This window comes from Vipera berus, assembly GCF_964194415.1.
Source record: "Vipera berus genome assembly, chromosome: 2".
Taxonomy (NCBI): Eukaryota; Metazoa; Chordata; class Lepidosauria; order Squamata; family Viperidae; genus Vipera; species Vipera berus.
Genome location: NC_138203.1, coordinates 8,466,211 through 8,491,882, shown reverse-complemented (window position 1 = coordinate 8,491,882; position 25,672 = coordinate 8,466,211). Strand labels below are relative to the sequence as shown.

Here is a 25,672-nt window from a genome sequence, read left to right as displayed (position 1 = left end):
CCAGTGCTGGGTGGCAGCCTGTTCAGAATTTGTCTATGGAAGTGCTGGGCGTGTGTGCAATGCTGCATTTGTGAAAGGAGAATATGTGTGTGAAACTATCCCCTCTTCCCTCCTGCTCTGCTGCTGCTGCCGCCTCTTGTCAGTCCGCCTAGCCAGAAAGGTTGGAGACCCCTCCCCTAACTGAGGAACTACCCCCACCAGTACTGGCAGGGCAAGCTACGGAGCAAACCCCACACTCGGTCTGAACTTATGATGTGATCTAGCTGGGTTATGAAATGTCTGGAAGAAAACCACCAAGCTCAGAGACCCCCAAGGATCCCACAGTCCTCCTCCTCCTCCTCCTCCACTCTGCAAATCCCACTCCTTCCATGCACTGATACGTTCCCTAGTTGGGTCATGAAATGTCTGCAAGAAAACCACCAAGCTCAGAGAGCACCAAGGGCCCCACAGTCGTCGTCCTCCTCCTCCTCCTCCTCCTCCCCCCCCCCCCACATCCCACTCCCTTCTAGCACTGATGATATTATCCAGTTTGGGTTATGAAACATCTGCAAGAAAACCACCAATCTCAGCACCAAGGACTCCACAGTCCTCATTGTTGTCCTCCTCCTCCTCTCTGCAAACCCCACTCCTTCCATGCATTGATAATGTTCCCTAATTGGTTCACGAACGTCTGCAAGAAAACTACCAAGCTCAGAGACCACCAAAGACCCCACAGTTCAACCCTGATCTGCAAATACTCTCTTCTATCAGATACAGAAAAGTCCCAGCCCTAAATCATTTAGGTAAATGAAAGCATGAAAATGTGTAACTAGATGAATGGAAAGAGACTACAAGTTGCAAGTTGGTGGAAAAATGACGTGCTATTAAACAAGTGCTGATTACCCCAGGCTTAACCAAATTGATCTTAGGACAAAGACAGTGGGAGTAGTCACGTTTGCCTCCAATTCTTGCAGCCTTGCTCCTTCCCCTCCTGGTATCTTGCTCATGTTTGTGTACGGTTGAAAATATCTGATTAAACTATCTAAAAATGAAATGTATGTTCTGAGATTATATTTCTGTATTTCTCTCCTATCTAGTTAGAGCCGAAGAAAATGGAGTAGAAACGCCACCTGGCGAACGGCCTTCCGATCGTGGGAAACGTGGCAAAGGGAGAGGTAAAGTACCGGTATTTATATGCCTTAACTGCTCGTGTTCCGGGGGGGGGGGTGTTAAGCCACCTTTTATAATTTTTTTTAAAAAAAGAAATCCACCTCAAAAGGAACAGTTTGGGCAAAAAGCTTCCACCATGCATTTTCTGCAGCTTTCTTGGACGGAAGGTCTGCGGGAGTTTTTTCGCTTGCGTGTTTGGGAATTTATGTTGTGTTTAAGGTATGTTGTGGCCAAGAGGGACATCTTAAAAATAATCAAAAGCATTGCCTGACATGCATCAAAGTGGCTTCAACTGACAGAATTTCCCCTTTCTCAGATAACCACAGAGGAGTGCAGACTAAAACTGTACAGGTAATCCTCAATTTATAGCCACAATTGAGCCCAAAATTTCTGTTGCTAAGAGAGTTTTGCCCAATTTTAAGACCTTCTTTGCCAGGGTTGTTAAGTGAATCACTGCAGTTGATAACTTAGTAACACAGTTGTTAACTGACTCTGGCTTCCCCCATTGACTTTGTTTGACAGAAGGTCGCAAAAGGGGATCATATGACCCCGGGACCCTGCAACCGTCATAAATATGAGTCAGATGCCAAGGGTCTGAATTTTGATCATGTGATGGTGGGGATGCTTCAACGGTCGTAAGTGTGAAAAACGGTCATAAGTTACTTTTTCTTTAGAGCCGTTGTAACTTCAAACTGTCACTAAGACAAAGAACTACCTGTACTTAAACCTCAAATCAGATGGACTATGTAGAAGATGATGGAGGTTTGTCAATAAAAGTGCCTGGGAAACTGCCCCTGAATAAATATGGGGAGGATGGGGAGGAAGAGGCTTCGGCTCAATCCCGACAAGACTGAGCGGTTGTACGTGCCGGCATCTCGGGAAATTCAGGTCATTCCATCTTTAACCATGGGGGGTGAGGTATTACCCCCCGTAGATAGGGCTCGCAACTTGGGTGTCCTCCTAGATTCACAGCTCTCCCTGGAAGATCATATAGGAGCGGTGACTAGAGGGGCCTTTGCCCAGGTTCGTCTGGTGCGCCAGTTGCGGCCCTATCTGGACCGGGATGCCTTGCGTACAGTCACTCATGCGCTCGTGACCTCTCGTTTAGACTGCTGCAATGCTCTCTACATGGGGCTGCCCTTGAGGACCACTCGGAGGCTTCAGCTGGTGCAGAATGCAGCCGCGCGAGTTGTGATGGGGGTCTCCCGATACTCCCATGTAACACCTCTGCTCCGCGAGCTGCATTGGCTTCCAGTTGCCCTCCGGGTGAGATTCAAGGTGCTGGTAATGACCTATAAAGCCCTAAATGGCATGGGTCCGGATTACTTACGGGAGCACCTGCTGCCGGCATCAACTTCCCTTCGTCCAGTGCGCTCCCACAGAGAGGGCCTCCTCAGGGTGCCGTTGGTCAGAGAGTGTCGGCTGGCGACCCCCGGGGGAGGGCGTTCTCTGTGGGCGCGCCAGACCTTTGGAATCGTTTACCGGTTGAGCTCCGGACAGCTCCTGACCTTCACTCTTTCCACCGTGACCTGAAAACTTATTTATTTGAACAAGCCGGCCTGGTCTGATGGGTTTGGGGTATTTTAATATTAATTTTAATCAATTTTTATTGTAATTGGGCTTTTTATTTAATTCTCATCTTAACGTTTGTAAATTGTATTTTTATTGTATTTATTGCCCTGTATTTATTGCCCTGAGTCCTTCGGGAGAAGGGCGGTATAGAAATTAAATTAATAAATAATAAATAAATTAATAAATAAACTTATTTTCTTCTCCCATAGTGAATGTAAAATAAAATCCTTGGGATGGCCAGGCATTGAAAGCAGCCTTTGCTGCCCAGAATGCTGATCTCTTGATACTAAAAGCAAAAGTCCTTCCATATTTTTAACTTCTAATCAATGCAGGATTACAATATGGACTGGCACCATAAGACTAATCTACTGTGAGAAACTCAGTTTCACGATGCCTTTATTTTCTGCAATGAAGACTTAATCCCAGGAAGAAGCGGGAGGATATCATCTCTGTGCTTTTTCGCTGAGTGAGCCACAAAAGGCCCGTTTCTCAGCAGAGCAACTGGCCTGGTGGTCCCCTGCCAGCTGCCTGTCGACCCTGGGGTCCAGAAGCACAGCTGGGAATGCCAATTCTGGCAGAGTCCCTGGGCTGCTGGACTTGACCTCCTGGCAGAGAACTTGGCAGGCCCAAGTAGGCGTCTTTGTCAACATTGTCAGTGGAGATTCTCAATCATCCAGGTCATGGTTGTCCTAAAAGGTGCTTTTCAAAAGGCAATTTGGACTCCCCCCCCTTTGAAAACGTTTCGCTTGCCATCCAAGAAACTTCCTCAGTTCTGACCAAATGATGGTGAATGGAGGGATTTAGAACAGAAGAATATTTGAAAGCATGGGTCCCCAACCCCCTAGGCCAGGGGTAGGCAACCTCGGCTCTTTTATGACTCATGGACTTCAACTTCCAGAATTCCTGAGTTAGCTATGCTGACTCAGGAATTCTGGAAGTTGAAGTCCATGAGTCATAAAAGAGCCGAGGTTGTCTACCCCTGCCGTAGGCTGTGGCCCAGTACTGAGCCTTGAGATATTCAGAACCGACGAGGGCGAATTGGTTCACACTTATGAGTGTTGCTGTGTCCCAAAGTTATGTGATCGCCTTTTGCAACCTTCTGAGAAGCAAAGTCAGTGGGGAAGCCAGCTTCACTTAAGAACCAGGTTACTAACTTAACAACTGCAGTGATTTACTTAACAACAAAGAGCAAAACCCACTTCCTTCTAGCATTGACGTTGTTACCCAGTTGGGTCATGAAACTGGGTTACAAGAAAACAACTCAGCACAGAGAGCACCAAGGAATCCAACAGTTCCAACTTCAGCTTCAAATAATCTCTTCTTTTTTTATTGGTCTTGTGGCTTTTTTAAAACTGACCCTTGACAAATTTGATCCTGCATTCCCACATCTTGGAAAAACCAGATTCTCGCAGGACAACAATTCTTCCTCTATCTTCCTTATAAATATTAGTTCTACCAAGTTATCTCAGTCCTAAATCTGGTTCTGCTTCCTTGTCCAAGATGCCTTTTATTCTTAGAAGGAGAAAAAAAAAGTGCTTCCCCCCCTTTCCTTGTTTTCCTCTCGAAATTCCGTTTATCCACTTTGCCCTTTGAAACTAAGTTCTTCCTTTTTCTGTAGGATTTGGACGAGCCAGAGGAAGAGGAACTGGGAGATTTTCAGCCCAAGGCATGGGGTAGGTTTTTAATAACAGCTTGTATTTTAACTAAATGTGGACCAAACAATACTGCTTAACCGCTGTACACGGTTGGAAACTCTGCAGATTTTGTTGAGCAGGACCTTCTGTCTCCTTTATTCCTCTTAGCAAAGGAACTTGATAAAAGGACAAAAGCAATCTAAATCAGAAATCCGGGAAGTCAGATTTTAATTCTTTCTTAGGCATGGAAACAGCTGGATGACCTTAGACATCCATTCCCTCTCAGACCCCTTTGATAAGCTGACTGATCAATAAAACCTCATTGCAATAGCAATAGCACCTAGCCCTAGACTAGGGATAGGCAACCTCGGCTCTTTTATGACTCATGGACTTCAACTCCTAGGAATCCAGCCCAACCAACAAGACCACTCCCACCAGGATTGACAGGGCAATATAAATTGAGAGTAAACCCCAACCCCCTTCTAGCACTGATGATGTTACCTAGTTGGGTAGTAAAACATTGGCAAGAAAACAACGGCTCGGAGAGCACCAAGGACCCCAGAGTCGTCGTCGTCCTCCCCCTTGTCCCAAAACCAACTCCCTTGTAGAACTGATGATGTTACCTAGTTGGGTAGTACAATGTCTGCGAGGAAACATTCTAGCTCTGAGAGCACCAAAGGCCACTCAGAGTGACCTCTGTGGCCTTTCTAGATTGGAAGGGAAAATGCTGGGCTAGGCTGACCAGACAATTACTGAACCCTTGCTTTCTCTTCAAAGAGTTCTGACTTTCTCCACCTCTTCTTGACCTGTAGGACATTTAACCCTGCAGATTACACTGATTCCTCTGCCACCGATGGCTTTGGAGCAAAACAGGAGTCTTGGGAACTGGGAGAAAATGATGCAGCTGATGGAACAGGTGAGGGAACGGAGAAGGTTGCAGATTACAAGCCTGTCCCAAATTGCCAATAGCAGGTGATGGATCAACTGTTGTGTTTCCTGATGCAGAAAAAAATGTGCGTTTTTTCCTCTAAGAATAATTGATGGTTAGGGTGTCCACGCTGTCTGTAATCTTACCTGCAAAGCACTTTTCAGTAAAGGGGAATATTTGGGGCTCAGGGTTGAAATGAGGGGTCCCTGCTGCTCTCTGAGCTTGCTTGTTTTCTTACAGATGTTTTATGACCATACTAGGTAACATCTGATGTTAACCTAGTCTGGGTCACGAAACATCTGCAAGAAAAGAAGCCAGCTCAGAGAGTACTCAAAACAGTTTTCCATTGGCACTTTTGCTTGTGTGTGTGTGTGTGTGAGAAAGAGAGAAAGAATGAGAATAATGTGGAACTAAGAACTACAAAAGCCTTGGTTTTCTACCCAACACTTCTCCTGACCTCTCCCCACAAAGGGGAAAGGTCATTGCACCCACTTTATACCAAACTCGCCACTTCTTTGATCTTTTCTGTCGAAGCTGCTTGTGAACACTTCTTTTTACTCTGATCTGTGCCACAAGGAAGAGACAGAACGATAGATCTGGGTGGGGCCTTGGAGGTCTACTAGTCCAACCCAATTCTCAGGCAGGAAACGCTATACCATTTCAGACAAAGGAAAGCTCTTAAAAGCTTCCAGTGTTGGAGGACCCACTGTTAAAGAATTTGTTGTGCAGAGGTCTCCTTGTGCTACCAAAGAGTTGCACAGACAAGGAAGGGCACTGAGAGCAGTAAAAGTCACACACAGAAATACACTGAGTTCTAAAGGCAAAAAGTATTTTACTTTGAGGTGGTGTAAGAACAAAAATGCACAGTCAAAAATAAACAGTCCAAGTCATACACAATAGCAACAGTCCAAGGAGTAATCCAAACTGCAAAGTCTTCTTACCGGTCCAGAGGTCAATACACAGTTCAGGTTTACAACAGTAGTAAACCAACAGCAGAGCAAAAACAGTAATAGTAGAGATCAGTGAATTCAGAGAGAGAAAGAAGCTACGTTCCTAGCTTCCTCTTATGGCCATGAGAACACTTACACACCCATTGGCCAATTAACTTCTTAAAGCCATAGCATTATGGTTAATATATTTTCAACCCAACATTGTAGGCTAACACCATATGCCTAACATTCTCCCCTTTGGGTAGAATAATATATAACTCTTACAATCTTATGCACATTCTTTCACAATTAGCATTGTGTTTCACAGCACTTTGTACCTTCGTAAAATGGTCTGCAATATTTACATCAGATGGACAATACTCTAACTGTATTAATTTATCTTTGACACATTGTCTGACATTTAAATAACGAAGATCAGTATGTTTAGATCTTGTTCTTACTGCAGCATTATTAGCCATCTTTATCGCAGCTTGATTGTCCTCATACACAATAAATGGATCATTTACATTTAAACCCATATCTAACAATAGTTGTTTGTACACTAGCAGTTCTGTACATAACACTGATAGACATGAAAATTCAGCCTCCATTGTAGACAAGCTTATGTGTTTTTGCCTAATGGACTTCCATCCAATCAAAGAATCACCCAACATTATAGCCAACCCTGAGGTAGATTTACGAGTGTTTGTATCAGAGGCAAAACTCGCATCTGCATATGCAGTAAGGATTAACTCACGATTTGGCTCTAGATATAACGAGTAGTGAATAGTCTGTTTCAAATACCTTAATACCCGTTTAGCTGATTGCCAGTGTCTAACAGTTGGATTATTGTTGTACCTAGCTAATTGATTTACACAGTAAGAAATATCAGGTCTAGTCCAATTACTCAGATACATAAGACTTCCTATCAAAGATTGGTACATAGTCTTATCAAATACAGGACTCTCCACATTAGTGTCCTTAAAATCCATAGCCATCGGAGTTTTTGCTGGTTTACACATTTCCATGTTGTATCTCTTTAATAACTGAGATATCTTACTGGCTTGCGACACCTTAAAACCCCTATTTGTTTTCACAATATCTAACCCCAAATAGTGGCTTATTTTCCCAAGATTTCTAATTGTGAATTTATTTTGCAATCTTGAAATGATAGTTTGTGCTTCTAACTCATTTTTTGTTATTATTGCAATATCATCTGTGAATAATAAGAGAAAAGATAATGCTCCGTTGTGTTCCCTTCTAAACAAACAAGGATCAGCATTACTGGCTACAAAACCTATTGCACTTAACTCATTAACTAAACATGTATTACACTCATAGCCTGATTGTTTCAATCCATAGAGGCTTTTCTTTAATTCCCAACAATCATGGTCTCTATCACTGGTCAATCCTGGTGGTATTCTTAAATAAATAGTATGTTGCAATGGAGCATGTAGATATGCAGTTTCAACATCTACATGGGTAACCATATGTTGGTTTTTAGCCGCCCATACTAAAGCTGCTCTTAAAGTAGTTGCCCTTAGACTGGGTGCAAACACCTCGTCATAATCCTCAGTAGTTTGGGCAAAACCTTGTGCAACCAAACGTGCCTTATGGGTTATAGTTCCATCTACTCCCTTCTTTATTTTATATATCCATTTACAACCTATAGCTTGCTCACCAGGTGGCAGTTTTGCTTTCTGATAAACCTTAAGATTCTGCAAAGACTTCAACTCCCTGTTCATTGCAGCTTTCCATGATGCCTGTTCCTTTTCAGGATACATCCTGATCTCATCATAGTTAAAAGGTACTGAACTAACTTGACATATTACACTGGCTTCATAGCGATCAGGTGGATGTCTGATGCGCGTTGAACGCCAAGGAATTACAGGGTTTTGAGTTTCTGACTCCTTTCCTTCCTCTGATTCATCTATTATCTCCCCTATCTCCTCTTCATCTTTTATATTTACAGGAGATGTATTATCATTACTAGTTACGTTATCAGAGGAGTCCTCAAACACTAGAGGATCAGTATTAACAGTTTCTTGCTCTAACCTATCCCAACCAACGTGCTCAAGGAATTTTGCACTCGCACTGTTATATACATTAGTTGTGCCTCGTTCCCAGAAACGATAGGATCTATGGTTAGCTTCGTAACCTACGAAGTATAATTGCCTAGCCCTATGTTGGCCTTTACTCCTGAGTTGTGCAGGAATGTGGACCCAAGCTGGGGTGCCAAACGTGTGCAGGTAATCAAGGTTTGGTTTTTTACCATGCCATATAGTATATGGTATTTTACCAGTAGAAGTATTAACAACTATATTCAGAACATGGTTTGCACATTTTGCTGCCTCCCCCCACAGTCTATCTGTTAAGCCTGAATCTCTTAACATAGTTCTCATCATGGCTTGTAACGTTTGCCCACGTCTCTCAACAAAAGCATTATGTTGAGGCCTATAAGGGGCTGAATGTTTATGCTCAATGCCAGCTGATTGTAGCATATCAACAAAGCGCTTGTTTGTAAATTCAGTACCATTATCAGTAATTATGCACTGAACCTTTCTCTTTGTTTTTCTCTCCACAAACCTCAGCCAGTTTGCAAATTGTTGGAAAGTGTCTGCCTTTGACTTAAGCAGATAACAAAAACCATATCTAGAGTAGTGGTCCAATATACTTAAAATATAACAGGATCCTCCTAAACTTGGTTTCATGGGTCCAATTAAATCAGCAAACACAACTTCCAAAGGTACAGTTGTTTTGAAGCTGTTTATCCTGTTTGCAGGAGTTGCCTTACTCTTTTCCTGATTACAGGCATTGCAATTCAAATACTTACTACATGGCTTCAGTTTAACTCCCTCTACTAATTCCACTGTTTTACGTAGTGAGTTAAAGTTTACATGCCCTAACCGCCTATGCAATAAATGTATACATTCATCATGTGGCTTCTTGTTCTCACATATCGAGTTAGCTTTAACTGTACTAACCTGGTTACTTGTGAGAACGAATAAACCATTTTTCAAATTTGCAGTTACACAGGTTCCATTCCTCTCAATAGTGCATTGCTCCCCTCTGAATGTTACCACAAACCCAACCTTAACCAATTCCCTTACAGATAACAGGTTGAATCTTAGCTTAGGTATATATAACATAGGTAACTGTTCATCAATGCATGGACAATAGGAATTACCTTCACCAGAGGCCTTCATCCTCCAACCATTGGCCAGTGAAACATATTGGTTGCTGTTTTTCATATTAACAAACCTCTCTTTCACTTTGGTAATGCATTGTGAAGCCCCACTATCAACAACCCACAATTCATTGTTTCTGGATGTTGGTTCACCAGAAATAGCCAAACCAATGCTCTTTTTAGCCTTCCCACTGCTATTTACATTCTGTTTTCTACCCTTTCTACAGAATTTGGCTATATGCCCTCTAGCCCCACAAGAATAACATTTCTTGACGTTGTAAGCAGTGGTGAATTGCTGCTCCTCTTGTGGCTGTGTCTCTCTCAGCTGGTCTCTGTCACGCCTCCTTCTGGACTCTTCCAGCAGTCTCCCAGTAATGTTAGTCAATGTCAGTTCCTCTCTGGTCAGGACTTCCAAAGAAGAAACATACCCATCATAACTCTCATCCAAAGATGACAGAATAATGTAGACCTGATGCAACTCTGAAAAAATCAGCTCCTTTTCATGAAGCTCTTGAAAAGTTGCCTTCATGTAATTTAAATGGGTCAGCATATCTCCATTCTTCTGCAGACGAGCCCTAAACAGCTTACGTGTAAGGTGTATATGTGCACCCACACTGTCACGAACATAAAGCCTTCGCAAAACATCCCAACACCTTGCAGCAGACTCCTCACCACGAATATGGACAAGCTGCTGGTCATTCAGTGTTAGTCCAATAATGCAAAGAGCTTTCTCATTGCTACGTTTAAAGTTGTCTAACTTCTTTGCATCCTCTTCGTCATCTGGATCCCAAGCAGTAGTATCTGGTGGGTTATTTACAACAGCCCATAGTCCTTCCTTGCGCAAAAGCAAGCAGCATTTCGTGGACCAGGAAACATAGTTTGTCCCATCCAACCGGGTTATCCAGGAGATGCCTGACAACAGTTCCTGTGCCATTTTACACCAAATACAAACTCAGCTAGGAATACTGTGTGTACTAACTCTCAGTACAGGCCTGGGCCCATAACCAGTGTTAAAGAATTTGTTGTGCAGAGGTCTCCTTGTGCTACCAAAGAGTTGCACAGACAAGGAAGGGCACTGAGAGCAGTAAAAGTCACACACAGAAATACACTGAGTTCTAAAGGCAAAAAGTATTTTACTTTGAGGTGGTGTAAGAACAAAAATGCACAGTCAAAAATAAACAGTCCAAGTCATACACAATAGCAACAGTCCAAGGAGTAATCCAAACTGCAAAGTCTTCTTACCGGTCCAGAGGTCAATACACAGTTCAGGTTTACAACAGTAGTAAACCAACAGCAGAGCAAAAACAGTAATAGTAGAGATCAGTGAATTCAGAGAGAGAAAGAAGCTACGTTCCTAGCTTCCTCTTATGGCCATGAGAACACTTACACACCCATTGGCCAATTAACTTCTTAAAGCCATAGCATTATGGTTAATATATTTTCAACCCAACATTGTAGGCTAACACCATATGCCTAACACCCACAACGTCTGGAGGCAGAGTTGTTCCATTGATTAATTGTTCTCACTGTCAGGAAATTTCTCCTTATTTCTAGGTTGGTTCTGTCTTTTATTAGTTTCCATCCTTTGCTTCTTGTCCTGCCTTCAGGTGCTTTGGAGAATAGCTTGACTCCCTCTTCTTTGTGGCGACCTTGGAAGACTGGCTTGTTTGAAATTTTCCACATGCTACCCCAGCTCTCTTACCCATTTTTCAAAATCTCTTTCCTCTGTTAAATTATTTAGTCTAAATTTAGAACGGAGGAGATACTCAGGAATGCAAAACAAATACAGTCTTAACATATTTGCGGGACAGATGCCAAGAGATGTTTTTATGACAGCTTTATAGTCAAGATTTCCTGGCTTGAGGCATGCCAGGTTGCTTTTCTTTTTTTTAAGTTTAAGATGGCTTGGGGTCTCTTTCCCAGAATAGCTCCCAAGAAACTCACCAATACATAAATGTCATTTACATTTTTTGTTATTATTTTTGAATTCTTATATGAGTGCTGGAAAAATTGCCAGTGGTTTGGGAGCACTGAAGGAAAAAAAAACCCCAACCTTTTGTTTTTGGGAATCCATAGTTCATATTTCACTTGGATGGGAATATTCCTCTTTTAGTAAAACATCTTAATATCCTCAGCATCCCAATTTTCCATGCTGTATAAAATCTGCCTAAGTAACTTTAAAACACCTTTATTGAAACCTGTTTCAGTCTTTGCATGACTACAATCCTCACTGCCTGAAACAGTTTGTAAATGTATCATGACTCCCAAGTAATAAAATAAAACAAACTAAAAAACATTTTCGGAAAACCTAGCGAACACACGCGCACAAACACAAACAAAATCAATAGCCAGCTGTGAAATGATTTATAAAAACAATTGTGTTTTGATTTGGGCTGGAAAAAAAAATAATTTTGACTGCTGCGGACTTTTCCCCCAGTAACCCAGAACTAGGGTGTCCTCTTGGCCTTTCTGTTTCTGCCATGTTTCTGTTAATGTGGATAGTTTAAACGTGATTTATCATTATTATTATTATTATTTTAATTTTAATCCCATTTATATCCTGCCCTTCTCCGAAGACTCAGGGCGGCTTACAATTTAAAGCACAAATCAATGTGCTTAGCAATAGCCTTCATTCTATGTATATGCCTGCTTATTAGGGCTTTCGCCCCCCCCCCCCCCCAAGCGGCATTATTACAAAGTCAGCTTATTGCCCCCAACAATCTGGGTCCTCCCAGCAGGCTGGGAGGGCTGTTTTAAGATGTTGGCAGTGCGGGCTAGATAGCAGCTTTCGTAAAGATGGCCTGAACCAAAGTTTAGACGATATACTAGTTTCTGTCCTGCTTTTATTATTATTATTATTATTATTATTATTATTATTATTATTATTATTATTATTAATAATAATTATTATTTTTTAAATAAACAATTCAAGATGGTGAAAGTACCTAATACAGGTGGTCCTCAACGGACGACCACAGTTGAGCCCAAAATTTATGCTGCTAAGTGAGGAATTTCCTAAGTGAGTTTTGCCTCATTATATGACTTTTCGTACCACCTTTTGTGAAGTGAATCACAGAGCAGCTGTTAAGTTAGTCGCATGGTGGTTAAGTGAATCTGGCTTCCCCATTGATTTTGCGTTTCAGAAGGTCACAAAAGGGGATCCTGTGACACACACACACACACACACCCCGGGACACTGCAACGGTCATAAATATGAGTCAGTTGCCAATCATCTGAGTGTAAATCACATGACCATGGGGATGCTGCAATGGCCACAAGTGAAAAAAAAGGTCCTCACTCTTTTTAGTGCCGTTGTAACTTCGGTCACTAAACAAACTGTTGTAAGTCGAGGACTATCTGTACGCTTTCCTCCTCTTTTTTTCCTCACAATATCAACCCTGCAAGCTAAATTGGGCTGAGAGAGGGACTGGCCCAAAGTCACCCAGCTGGCTTTCATGCCTGAGACTGGACTAGAACTCGCCGTCTCCTGGTGATTGGCCCAAACTCACCAAGCTGGCTTTCCTGCCTAAGGTGGGACTAGAACTCAAGTCCTCCCAGTATCTAGCCTGATGTCTTAACCACTAGACAAAACTGTCTCTTTTGAACGGTGTGGTTCAATGCATTCTCTTTCTGTTCTTTCGTAAGTTTTTATTATTTTTAATAGTTTGATAATTTGCTATAATGAGTACCTCCTGAAGCAGAGCATAAAACTTTTCAAATGACCTGAGAAACAGATGTTCCTTCTTAATCTCAGATTTCCCAGCTACATCTCTGTGGTGGGCAGGACAGGTTTGCAGGCAGGTCTGGCCTTCTTCTGCAGATAAGACTTTGTCCAAAAGCAAAGTTTGGATTTTTGATTTCAGTGACGGCAGAATCATTTTTACCTTCTTTGGGCAATGTCTGATAACTTGCAGTAATATTGATTGGTTGCCCAATACCTTTAATCCTACATGATTTTCATCTGCCAGATGTACCGTATTTTTCAGACCATAAGACGCACCTGACCATAAGACGCACCCAGTTTTTAGAGCAAGAAAACAAGAAAAAAATATTCTGAACCAAATAGCACCAGTATACTAAAACAGGGCTTTTCAACCTTTTCATCCATTGTACCACTTTTAGGACAAGGCAATGTCCGAGTACCACCAGTCACCCAGCAACGTGTCAAAAACTTGACCCCCCCCTAAAAAAGGAAAAAAATGATAAAGTACAGGTAGTCCTCGACTTACAATGATTCACTTAGTGACCGTTCAGTTACGACACTGAAAAAAGTGACTTATGACCATTTTTCACACTTATGACCGTTGCAGCATCCCCAGGGTCATGTGATTTACATTCGGATGCTTGGCAATCGATTCATATTTGTGATGGTCACATTGTTCCAGGATCATGTGATTGCCTTTTGCAACCTTCTGACAAGCAAAGTTAGTGGGGAAACCAGATTCACTTAACAATCATGTTACTAATTTAATTTCTCTCTCTCCTTCTCTTTCTCTCCCTGTCTCCCCCTCCCTCTTTCTTTCTCCTCTCCTTCTTTCTCTCCCTTTCCTTCTTTCCCTATTTTTCTCTTTCCCTCTATTTCTCCCTCTTTCTCTCTCTCCCTGTTTCCCTCCCTTTCTTTCTCCTTCTCCCTCTCTATTTTTCTCTTTCCCTCTATTTCTCCCTCTTCCTCTATTTCCCTCCCTCTTTCTTTCTCCTTGTCTCTCTCTCCTTCTTTCTCTCCCTCTTTCTCTCTCTCCCTCTATTTCCCTCCCTTTCTTTCTCCTTCTCTCTCTCCCTCTTTCTCTCCCTCTCTATTTTTCTCTTTCCCTCTATTTCTCCCTCTTCCTCTGTTTCCCTCCCTCTTTCTTTCTCCTTCTCTCTCTCCCTTTCTCTCTCTCTATTTTTCTCTTTCTCCCTCCCTCTCTCTCTCTCTCTCTCTCTCTCCCTCCCTCTCCCATTGTCCCTTCCTTCTTTCCTTCCTTCCTTCTTTCTTCCTTCCCTCCCTCTTTGTCCTTCCCTCTCCGCGTTAGAGCAGTACCTACGGAGGCAGCCCTGCGGCCCGGCTTTCTCTTGCAGAAGGCAGGCTGAAACGGAGCAAGGAATGCGAATCGCCCGATCTTGCGCTTCTGCGATCTCCTCTGCTCGGTTTCAGTTTCTCTTGCTACAAGACAAAGCAGGCTGAAACGGAGCGAGGGAATCTCCCTTGCAGAGGAGATCGCAGGAGCGCGAGATCGGGCGATTCGCATTCCTTGCTCCGTTTCAGCCTGCCTTCTGCAAGAGAAAGCCGGGCCGCAGGGAGATTGCAGGAGCCAATTGCAATCTCCCTTGCTTTCACTTGCGGAGGTTGGGGCTGGCCATACGGATCACCTTCGGACCATAAGACGCACCCTTGTTTTCCCCCCCACTTTGGGGGGAAAAAGTGCGTCTTATGGTCCGAAAAGTACGGTAATTACATCTGTAATCCAAAACGTGGAAAATTTATGGCCCTCAACTACAACCCCTAACATCCCTAACCATTGTCCATTTTCGGCTGCTTGGGAATTGTAATTTGAACAAGGTACTGGTTTCCTTAAGAAATGAGCCAGTTTTCTGATCAGCCTTTTGTTCTACAGGAACATGGAAGAATTCGGTAGAAGAATGGACGGCCGAAGACTGGAACGAAGATGTAAGTCTAGGTTTTGTTAGTTTTGTTCTTAAGCAGTGGCAATTCTCTTTGAAAAGAGTGTGGCGGAATACATTGCCTGACTTTTAAACACTTTCAATTTCTTGAATGTTATTTGGCTAACTTTAATCCTGGGCTATTTTTCAAATATATTTTTTCCGAGAACTTACGCAGAGGCTAGAGAGATCTCCTACAACTTAGGCTGTCACAAATTTCTGAAAATCTGCACTTTTCACATGCTTGTATGGAAAAGACAGCTGTGGGTAGTCCTCAATTTACAACAGTTCATTTAGTGACTGTTCAAAGTTACAACAGCAGTGAAAAAAGTGGCTTATGAACATTTTTCACACTTAACAACCATTGCAAGCATTCCCATGGTCACATGATCAAAATGTGGATGCTTGGCAGCTGGTTCATATTTATGACAGAGCATCTCTTCAACATCTTCATCAACGATTTGGACGAGAGGATAGAGGGGGAACTCATCAAATTTACAGACAAAGCCAAGCTGGCAGGAATAGCCAATGCTCCAGAAGGGCTTAAGATACAGAAGGATCAGACAGGACTGAACACTGGGCGCTATCTAACAAAATGAAATTCAGTGGTGAAAAAAGTAGGCAAGAAAAATCAAACACATGGGTATAGTATAGGGGCTACCTTGCTCAGTAGTAGTAACTGTGAGAGGGATCTAGGAGTCCTAGTGTGCTGCAGCTGCCAAAAAAGCCAACACAGTGCTAGGGTGCATTAACAGAGGGATAGAATCAAGGTTACGTGAAGTATTAATGCCACTTTACAATGCCTTGGTAAGGCCTACTTGGAATACTACATCCAGTTTTGGTCACCATGATGTAAAAAAGATGTTGAGACACTAGAACAGGCATGTCAAACTGCTGGCCCGCGGGCTGGATGCATCATATTAAAACCGCGCCCACCCTATTGCCGGCAATGGAAAAAAGTTGTGATACGTCCTGCGACGTCATGTGACGTCGCGAGTTTGACATGCCTGCTCTAGAAAGAGTACAAAGAGCAACAAAGATGATTAGAGGGCTGGAGGCTAAAACAAATAAAAAATGGTTGCTGGAGATGGGTGTGTCTAGTTTCATGAAGAGAAGGACGAGGGGTGACATGATAGCAGCCTTCCAATATCTCAGAGGCTGCTCCAAAGAAGAGGCAGCCAAGCTATTTTCCAAAGCACCTGAAGGCAGGACAAGAAGCAATGGATGGAAACTAGTCAAGGAGAGAAGCAGCCTGGAACTAAGGAGAAACTTCCTGAGAGTTAGAACAATTAACCAGTGGAACGGCTTCCCTTCAGAAGTTGTGGGTACTCCATCACTGTAGGAATTTAAGAAGAGACAGGACAGCCAATTGTCTGAAATGGTACAGGGTTTCTTGCCTGAGCAGGGGTTTGGATTAGATGACCTCCGAGGTCCCTTCCAACTCTGTTGTTGTTGTTGTCGTCTCTATGACCACATGATTTACATTCGGATGCTTAACAACTGACTCCTATTTATGACGGCTGCAGCGTCCCGGGTCCTGTGATCCCCTTTTGCGACAAGCAAAGTTAATGAAGCCAGGTTCAATTAACAAACATGTGACTAACTTAACAACTGCAGTTAACTCGCTTAACAACGATGGCAAGAAAAAAAATCGTAAAATGGGCCCAAAGTCACTTAACAGTGGTCTAGCTTAGTGACGGAAATTTGGAGCTCAACTGTGCTTGTGAGTCAAAGGCTACCCGCACTGTGTTCCTTGTGTAGAAGGTGGCTGAAAGCGCCACGGGTTTGCATTGGTCTAATTGAGAAGCTTCTAAACACTTTGTCAGATAACCAAGAAATAATAAGCAATACATTTTAAGGGATGGTTGTCCATGGTTTGTCTGGAGCTGCCTGTTCATTTGATTCCAGTGAAAACTCCAACCTAACCAGGTGCCGGTTTCAAGGAATTGTCAGTTTCCAGGAAGGAATTCTTGGTATGGTGTGTTTTTTGTTGTTGTTGTTGTTGTTGTTGTGCCTCATTTAGATTCTGGCCAGCGTCTCACAAGCAGATTAAATTGCTTCTCAGAAATCTTGCAGGCTTCTGCGTAAGCAAAAGCCTTTCAGCTGTTGTGTGGATCAAGTGACCTCATAACTGCCACCGTTTACCTTTCCGGACAGGCCAGAGCAGCAGCCCCACCCACAAGCTGAAGACAGTTATAGGCTGACTTATTTTAGAATAGAGACGCTTTTCGTTCTCTCACTTTCGGAGTTGCTTGCAAAGTTTGCATCGCATCTTGACCTACCAATTTTATTGGCCACGTTTGTGGCCTCTTGAAATAAGCGTTCTTGAACAGATGCTTGCTGGATTTTCCCCCGTCGCTGTCAAATGGTCTCCAGTAAGAGACTAGGAGGGGAAGCACAAAACCTCTGTTTGAAAGAGGTTCTGATAAAAAAAAAATGGGGTGTGGCACGTTGTGCCGTGCTGCTGAAGCTTTGTGACTCAAAGCATTTTTCTTTTTCTTTCCCAAAGGCAACTTGACTTTGTTTCCCCTTGAAGACGTTCCACGTCTCATCCCAGAAGCTTCTTCGGTTTTGAATGAACGGTGGCGGATGGAAGGATTTGTATGCCTTGCAGTCATCTGGCCATTAGCACACACTCTTGGAGAGTTGTTGAGGCCACTTGGAGGTTTATCTGTGCCCACCGGGTTACTTGAATAGTGCAAATGGAGGTGGAATTCAGGTCAATGGGAATTCACTATTCAGGTGACCCGGAGAGCACTGATAACGCTCCAAGTGGCTTCAATAACTCAGAGAGAGTGCTAACAAGCAGATGATTGCAAGGAATATAAATCCTTTCACCCTTCACCATGCAGTCCGAATTGAAGAAGCTTCTTGGATAAGAAGCAAAACATCTTCAAGGAAAGACAAAGTCCAGTTGCCTTTGGAAAAAAAGCACCTTTGGGTCAACTTTTGGGTGACTGAGAATCTCCATAGTCACGAAGTGTTGTGAGTTTCTTGTGTGAGCAACTCAGATGTGAGCGACCAATTTGTAAAGGCCACAGGATGTTCATGCGGTGTCATGTAGTTCCAGACCAGAAACCTATGGTGGAGATTTCTTTCCAAGCACATACCTGATTGTGTGAGGTGGACACCAACTATTCTTAAAGTCAAATGTGAACTGGTATCAGCTTTCTTGAATTAAGATTCATCTCTAGGATGTTTCGCATAATGTCCTGATTATGTACACACACACACACACACCCTTAGATAATCAAAGTTTGACTTGGTAGGCTGACTTAATGATGCACTAAATGCCTCCTGTGAAACAGGAAACCCTGGATGGGTTCTTCTTCTTTATTTATTTATTGGATTTTTATTTCACCTTGATTATTTTCATAAATAACTCAAAATAGTGAAACACCCAATACTCTTTCGTCCTCCTATTTTCCACACAACAAAAGCCTCCCCCACCCATTCCTGCCGAGTTGGCTTATGCTGAGAGAGAGGGACTGGCCCCCAAAGTCAGCCAGCTACTATTATGCCTAAGGCAGGACAAGAATTCACAGATGTCTGGTGATTGTCGCAAAGTCACCCAGCCAGCTTTCATACTGAAGGCAGGATTAGAACTCACCGTCTCTTGGTGATTGGCCCAAAGTCACCCAGCTAGCTTTCATGACTAAGGTGGAACTAGAACTCACCGTCTCCTGGTGATTGGCCCAAAATCACCCAGCCAGCTTTCATACCTAAGGCAGGATTAGAACTCACTGTCTCCTGGTGATTGGCCCAAAATCACTCAGCCAGCTTTCATGCCAAAGGCGGGACTAGAACTCACTGTCTCCTGGTGATTGGCCTAAAGTCACCCAGCTGGCTTTCATTCCTAAAGTGGGACTAGAACTCACTGTCTCCTGGTGATTGGCCAAAGTCACCCAGCCAGCTTTCATACCGAAGGCAGGATTAGAACTCACTGTCTCCTGGTGATTGGCCCAAAGTCACCCAGCTAGCTTTCATGACTAAGGTGGAATTAGAACTCACCGTCTCCTGGTGATTGGCCCAAAATCACCCAGCCAGCTTTCATGCCAAAGGCGGGACTAGAACTCACCGTCTCCTGGTGATTGGCCTAAAGTCACCCAGCTGGCTTTCATGCCTGAGGTGGAACTAGAACTCACTGTCTCCTGTTGATTGGCCCAAAGTCACCCAGCCGGTTTTCATGCCTAAGGTGGTACTAGAACTCACTGTCTCCTGGTGATTGGCCCAAAGGCACCCAGCCAGCTTTCATGCCTAAGGTGGTACTAGAACTCACCGTCTCCTGGTGATTGGCCCAAAGTCACCCAGCCGGCTTTCATGCCTAATTTGGAACTAGAAGGCCAATCTCCTGGTTTCCAGGCCATGCTCCTTAACCACTACATCAAAGTGGCTCTCAAACTTCTCTCTTTGCATGGGAAAGATCCCAGACTCGGTCCTTGGAATCCTCTCCTCGCTGAAAATATTTCAGCGTTCAGCTTCGATCCTGCTGAGTGTCTGCCAAACAAAGCAGGCAGATGGGGATTTATGCAAAGTGAAGTTTTCACTTGAGTTCAAGTAGCTTTATACACACAGCTTGCCTGGGATGAGAGTAATGGATATCTGGCAGCTTTTGCTTCTCCTCAACTTAACAACAGTTCGCTTAGTGACCCGTTCAGTGTTAGAACAGCGTTGAAAAAAGTGACTCATGACCATTTTTCATGCTTAACGACCGTTGCAGCACCCCCGCGGTTACGTGATCAAAAATTCAGACACTCGGCAACCGAATTGTTTTTACGCCGGTGGCAGTGTCCTGGGGTCACTTGATCCCCTTTTTGTGATCTTCTGAGTCATTGGGGAAGCTGGGTTCACTTTAACAACTGTGTTACAGTTGTTAAGTAACAACTGAAGCGGTTCACTCATATAACTGAGGCGAGTAAGGTCATAAAATGGGGCAAAACTCACAACAAATGTCGTACTTAGCAACAGAAATTTTGAGCTCGCTTGTGGTCGTATGTTGAGGGCTACCTGTACAGAAAAGGTTCAAATCTGCCCTGAAGAATTTTATTCTGGTTTGAGATATACATTCATTTGTGTGGGGGTGGTGGGGGTGGTGTTGAGGCTTTGATATATTGAAGAGGGCTGCAATTATGGCAAGAAAGCTTTAAATTTCCCAGGAACCAAAATGAAGCCATTCAATATATTTTTCAGATACTTCCCTTCCCCCAAATATTTATGCATTGCTGTTTCTAGTTGTTCCCTCTTTGCTTATGTCTATGTAAATTATCGCCTGCAAACGAGATATAATTTGCTCTGCACTTTAGATCCTCTAAGCACCTAGCATATTTTTTTGTTGCTGTCTCCTGGGGGTGGGGGGAAATTTATACAAAATATATTATTCTGCTCTTTCCTCTAATATCCTAGCTTTCAGAAACAAAGGTCTTCACGGCTTCATCAGTTCCAGCTGAGAACCACGTCACTTCGGGCCAAAGGTAGGTATTTTTCTGTGTTGTATCTCGAGTGGCTGCCATTTTCTCAGTTGGAATTGTTGGCCCTATCCATAAATAGTATGATAATCACTTACAAATATACATGTAGACAGGAAGCAGTGAAACTTGGGAAGTTATAATCCTAGCAGGGATCTGCTGCAGCCTCCAGCTTGGTATAGTGCAGGGGAAGGCAACCTGGGCTCTTTTATGACTCCTGGACTTCAACTCCCAGAATTCCTGAGCCAGCCATGCTGAGGGGAAAGGGAAAGGTTTCCAAGCTGAGCCGTGCTGGCTCAGGAATTCTGGGAGTTGAAGTCCACGAGTCATAAAAGAGCCAAGGTGGCCTACCCCTGGCGTAGAGGTACTCCTCAACTTACAACAGTTTGTTTAGTGACCGTTCAAAATTACAACGAGACTGAAAAAAAGTGACATGACCATTTTACACGCTTACAACCACTGCAAGCATCCCCATGGTCACTTGATTTACATCAGATGCTTGACACCTGGTTCTTATTTAGGACAGTCGCATTGTCCAGGGGTCGTATGATTCCCTTTTGTGAGGTATTCAGTCAATGTTCTCTCTGTGTTCAAAAATGGTTGGCTACTACCTTAAGTCTCCGTCATCTACAAATTTTATAGTTTTCCTCACAACCATTTCATTCAACTCATGGTAAAACGGTTGGCTTATGTAGGGCCCAGGACAGAGCCCCCGTCCCTCCAATTCATGCTGCTCTCCAAGCTGATGTGGAGTGATTTATGACTGGCTGTCTAGGTGCAGACTAGGTGCAGTCATTCAGCCAATGATAAACCCAGCTAGCAGTTAAACCGTCTAGCTTTTAATTTACCATTATATTAAGCAGGCTATTGTGAGACACTTAGTCAGATGCTCTGCCGAGGTCAAGGTACACTATGTTCATGGCATTCCCCCAATCTATTAAGCTAGTAACTCTGTCAAAAAATGGAGATAAAGTCAGTCAGGCTTGACTAATTGTTATATTCTTCTCTAGTGCTCCCAAGCAGTGCTTTTGAATAATCTGTTCAAGAACCTTGCTCTTTATAGACCTCAAGCTGACAAGCCTGTCTTATTTTTTAAGCTTTCCTAATTGAAAGATGGGGATGGAATTGCTCTGAGTCTGCTTCCATCAGAGTTGCACTTGGAGCTCTGCTCACTGAAAATGCAACAAAAATCCTTCATTTTAAGGCCCCCGCGAGCACAGAAGTTGATTAAAATGTAGTGGTGTCACTTCAGAGTAGAGAAAAGCAAGGTTTTACGCTAAGGCAAGAAAAACCAAATGTGCAAGTACGGATTAGCTGAACCTTGGCTCAATAGCAGTAACCGTGAAAAGGATCTTGGAGTCCTAGTAGTAGACAGTCACTTAAATACGAGCCAGCAGTGTGCTGCAGCCGCCAAAAAAGCCAGTGCAGTCCTAGGCTGCATTAACAGAGAATCAAGATCACGCGAACTATTTTTTTTATTGAAAAGTTTTACAGTACATTTTATTTTTAACAAAACAAAACAAAACCCCTCCCAACCCCCTCCCCTCTTCCCAACCCTCCCCAACACCTCCCTCCCTCCCCCTCCCCCCTCCCCAACTTCCCAGAGCTAAATACAAGGTATAACAGTAAAAACAATCATAATCTACCATATGCAAACAACAATAACTATTAAATCTATCGCACTTTAACTCTTATAAGATAACTACAAGCAATATAAATATCACATCAATACTTATTCAAATGCTAAGTGAAACTTTTTAGTCCCATATTTATTCTGAATGTAATCAATCCATTTTTCCCACTCCACAATATATCTCTGTTGCGAATGATCTTTCAAGTACGCTGAGATCTTTGCCATTTCCGCCAGGTTGGAAACTTTTAAAGTCCATTCTTCTATAGTCGGCAGTTCTTCCTTCTTCCAATATTGCCCTACTAAAAGTCTTGCTGCCGTAATTAAATTCAACATCAAAGATCACGCGAACTATTAATACCACTTTACAATGCCTTGGTAAGACCACACTTGGAATATTGCATCCAGTTTTGGTCACCCCATTATAACAAAAAAAGATGTTGAGCCTCTGGAAAGAGTGCAGAGAAGAGCTACAAAGATGATGAGTGTCCTGGAGGCTAAAACGTATAAAGAATGGTTGCTGGAATTGGGTATGCCTGGTTGAAAGAAAAGAAGGAGTGACATGATGTCAGTCTTCCAATATTTGAGGGGGATACCATAAAGAAGAGGGGTCAACTTATTCTCCAAAGCGCCTGAAGGCAGGACAAGAAGCAACAGATGGAAAATAATCAAGAAAAGGAGCAACCTGGAACTAAGGAGAAATTTCCTGACAGTTAGAATAATTAATCAGTGGAACAACCTGCCTCCAGAAGCTGTGAATGCTCCATCACTGGAGGAATTTAAGAAGAGATTGGACAGCCATATGTCCAGAATGTACAGGGGTCTCTTGCTTTAGCAGGAGGTTGGACTAGAAGACCTTCAAGGCCCCTTCCAACTCTGGTGTCCTGTGTTCTAAATAAATACCCCTTTCGCATTGCATGTATAAAGGTTAATATTACTGCATTCTAATGGATTTTTTTACTCTAAAGGTTCCTTATATCTTGACGTTATAACTGATTGTACCACATTATGAGTCAAGTGTTGTTTTACTCTGCGTGTATATGCAGAGCCAGTTAGGCCTCATGGTTAAGGCATTAGGCTAGAAATGGAAAGACCCTGAGTTCCAATCCCACCTTCGCCATGAAAGCCAGCTGGGTGATCTTGAGCCCCAGTCCCTCTTTCTCTCAGCCCAAACCATCTCCCAGTTTTGTTGTTGTGGGGAAAATAGCAGGAGGTAGGTGTGTTGGATATATTTGCTACCTTGAGCTGTTTGTAAAAATAATAAAAGTGGGATACAAAGTAAATACATTTTAAAAAATAAAGCCATCCGGCACTCAGTCATTTTGTAATAAGTGAAACCATTGCCACTACTACTGTGATACAGTAGAGATTATAGCTTTATTATTTATTTGTTAAATTTCTTTTCTCCAAGAGCTCAAGGCAGCATCCCTCTCCCCCCTCCCCACCCGGCCCCCTTTTTTCCCAGGACAACAAACCTAAGGTGTAGATTGAGCTGAGAGAGGTTGGCTGGTCCAACATCACCCCCCCACATGGCGGCAGAGGCCTAAAGCGAAAAGGTTTTATAAAACTCAGATGAAGGCCTAGGACTGGGGGATGGCACGCGTGCCCACAGAGAGGGCTCTGCATGCCACCTGTGGCACGTGTGCCATAGGTTCGCCACCACAGACCTAGGGAGCTCTTGTGCCTGGGGGTGGGCTTGAACCCAGATTCTTCAGTCCTAGTACAGTACTTTCACCATTAATCTCTTGGTCTCGCCCTGGGTGTACCCAGGAGTCTTTTTTTTTGCCTCCTTTAGGATTCTCCCATCCTCTAATTTTCTTTCTTCTTTCTTTTTTTATACCTAGCATTGACCTGGTGACGCTGCTTCAGAATCCTGGTGCCCCGAATCAAGACCTGGAGGCCACCTCCTTTGATGCTTCTCAGCAGCAAACCTTCGGCCAGGCGCTCATCTTCACCAATTCCCAGCACAATCCTCAGACGGCCTTGGGAACAAGCAATCCAAGCACTGTGAACACTTACTCTGCACAAAGCCTGGTAACACCCATCCTTCGGGTTGCTCAGAATACACAGTCAAATTCCACAAGCTGGAAAAACAAAATTTGGATGGCTTTGAACTGCGTCGGGGTTGGGGAACTCTAGTTGCTTTTTGGAAAGGATAATTGAGGGGGTGGGTCCTTGGTGCTCTCTGAGGTTCTTGGCGCGCTCTGAGCTGGGTGGTTCTCTCGCAGACGTTTCATTACCAAATGAGGTAAGGTCATCAGTGCGCTTTGGGGCGTGTGTAGTTGATAATAAGGAAAGGGATGCAGTGGCTCAGTGGGTTAGGATGCTGAGCTTGTTGATCAGAAGGTCGGCAGTTTGGCGGGTCGAATCCCGAGTGCTGCGTAACAGAGTGAGCGCCTGTTACTCGTCCCAGCTTCTGCCAACCTAGCAGTTCGAAAGCACGTAAAAACGCAAGTAGAAAAACAGGGACCGCTCCGGTGGGAAGGTAACAGCGTTCCGTGCGCCTTTGGCGTCTAGTCATGCCGGCCACATGACCACAGAGATGTCCTTGGACAAGCACTGGCTCTTTGGCTTTGAAATGGAGATGAGCACCGGCCCCTAAAGTCGGAAACCAGCACGCATGTGCAGGGGAACCTTTACCTTTACCTTTTCGTTGATAATAAAACGTCTGCAAGGAAACCATTAAGCTCAAGAGAGCAGCAAGCACCTCACAGCCCTCCTCCTCGTCCACTCTGCAAACCCCCCTCCCTCTTAGCACTGATGGATGTTTCCTAGTTCAGGGGACTAGGGAACGTCATACCCCAACTTTTTGGTTCCAGGAACTGGCTGCTTCAGGTGGTTTCAGCAGCAAGCGGGGGCGGGAATGGTTTTGCAGACATAACATACAGTAGGGGGGGAAAAGTTATTTGATCCCCTGCTGATTTTGTACGTTTGCTCACTGACAAAGAAACGATGAGTATAATTTTAATGGTAGCTTTATTTTAACAGCGAGAGATAGAATAACAATGAAAAAAATCCAGAAAAAATGCATTTCAAAAAAGTTATAAATTCATTTGCATTTTAATGAGTGAAATAACTCTTTGACCCCCTTCGCAAAACATGACTTAGTACTTGGTGGCAAAACCCTTGTTGGCAATCACAGAGGTCAGACATTTCTTGTAGTTGGTCACCAGGTTTGCACATATCTCAGGAGGGATTTTGTCCCACTCCTCTTTGCAGATCCTTTCCCAAGTCATTAAGGTTTCGAGGCTGACATTTGGCAGCTCCACAGATTTTCTATGGGATTAAGGTCTGGAGACTGGCTAGACCTTAACGTGCTTCTTCATGAACCACTTCTTTGTTCCCTTGGTTGTGTGTTTTGGGTCATTGCCATGCTGGAATACCCATCCACGACCCATTTTCAATTCCCTGGCTGAGGGAAGGAGGTTCTCACCCAAGATTTGACGGCACATGGCCCCGTCCATCGTCCCTTTGATGTGGTGAAGTTGTCCTGTCCCCTTAGCAGAAAAACACCCCCAGAGTATAATGTTTCCACCTC

At 43.5% G+C, this 25,672-nt stretch overlaps 1 protein-coding gene across 3 annotated transcripts in view; it reads left to right on the top strand.

Annotated features, from left to right (window-relative positions):
* UBAP2 (ubiquitin associated protein 2) overlaps positions 1-25,672 on the top strand; it is a 145,781-nt gene that overhangs the window by 58,705 nt on the left and 61,404 nt on the right. For all 3 annotated transcript variants that reach the window (XM_081319242.1, XM_081319241.1, XM_081319243.1), the window contains 6 exons: positions 1,077-1,154; positions 4,340-4,394; positions 5,168-5,271; positions 14,994-15,046; positions 20,443-20,510; positions 23,979-24,168. In XM_081319242.1, the coding sequence (XP_081175368.1) occupies positions 1,077-1,154; positions 4,340-4,394; positions 5,168-5,271; positions 14,994-15,046; positions 20,443-20,510; positions 23,979-24,168 (548 nt within the window). The remainder of the gene's footprint in view (positions 1-1,076; positions 1,155-4,339; positions 4,395-5,167; positions 5,272-14,993; positions 15,047-20,442; positions 20,511-23,978; positions 24,169-25,672) is intronic.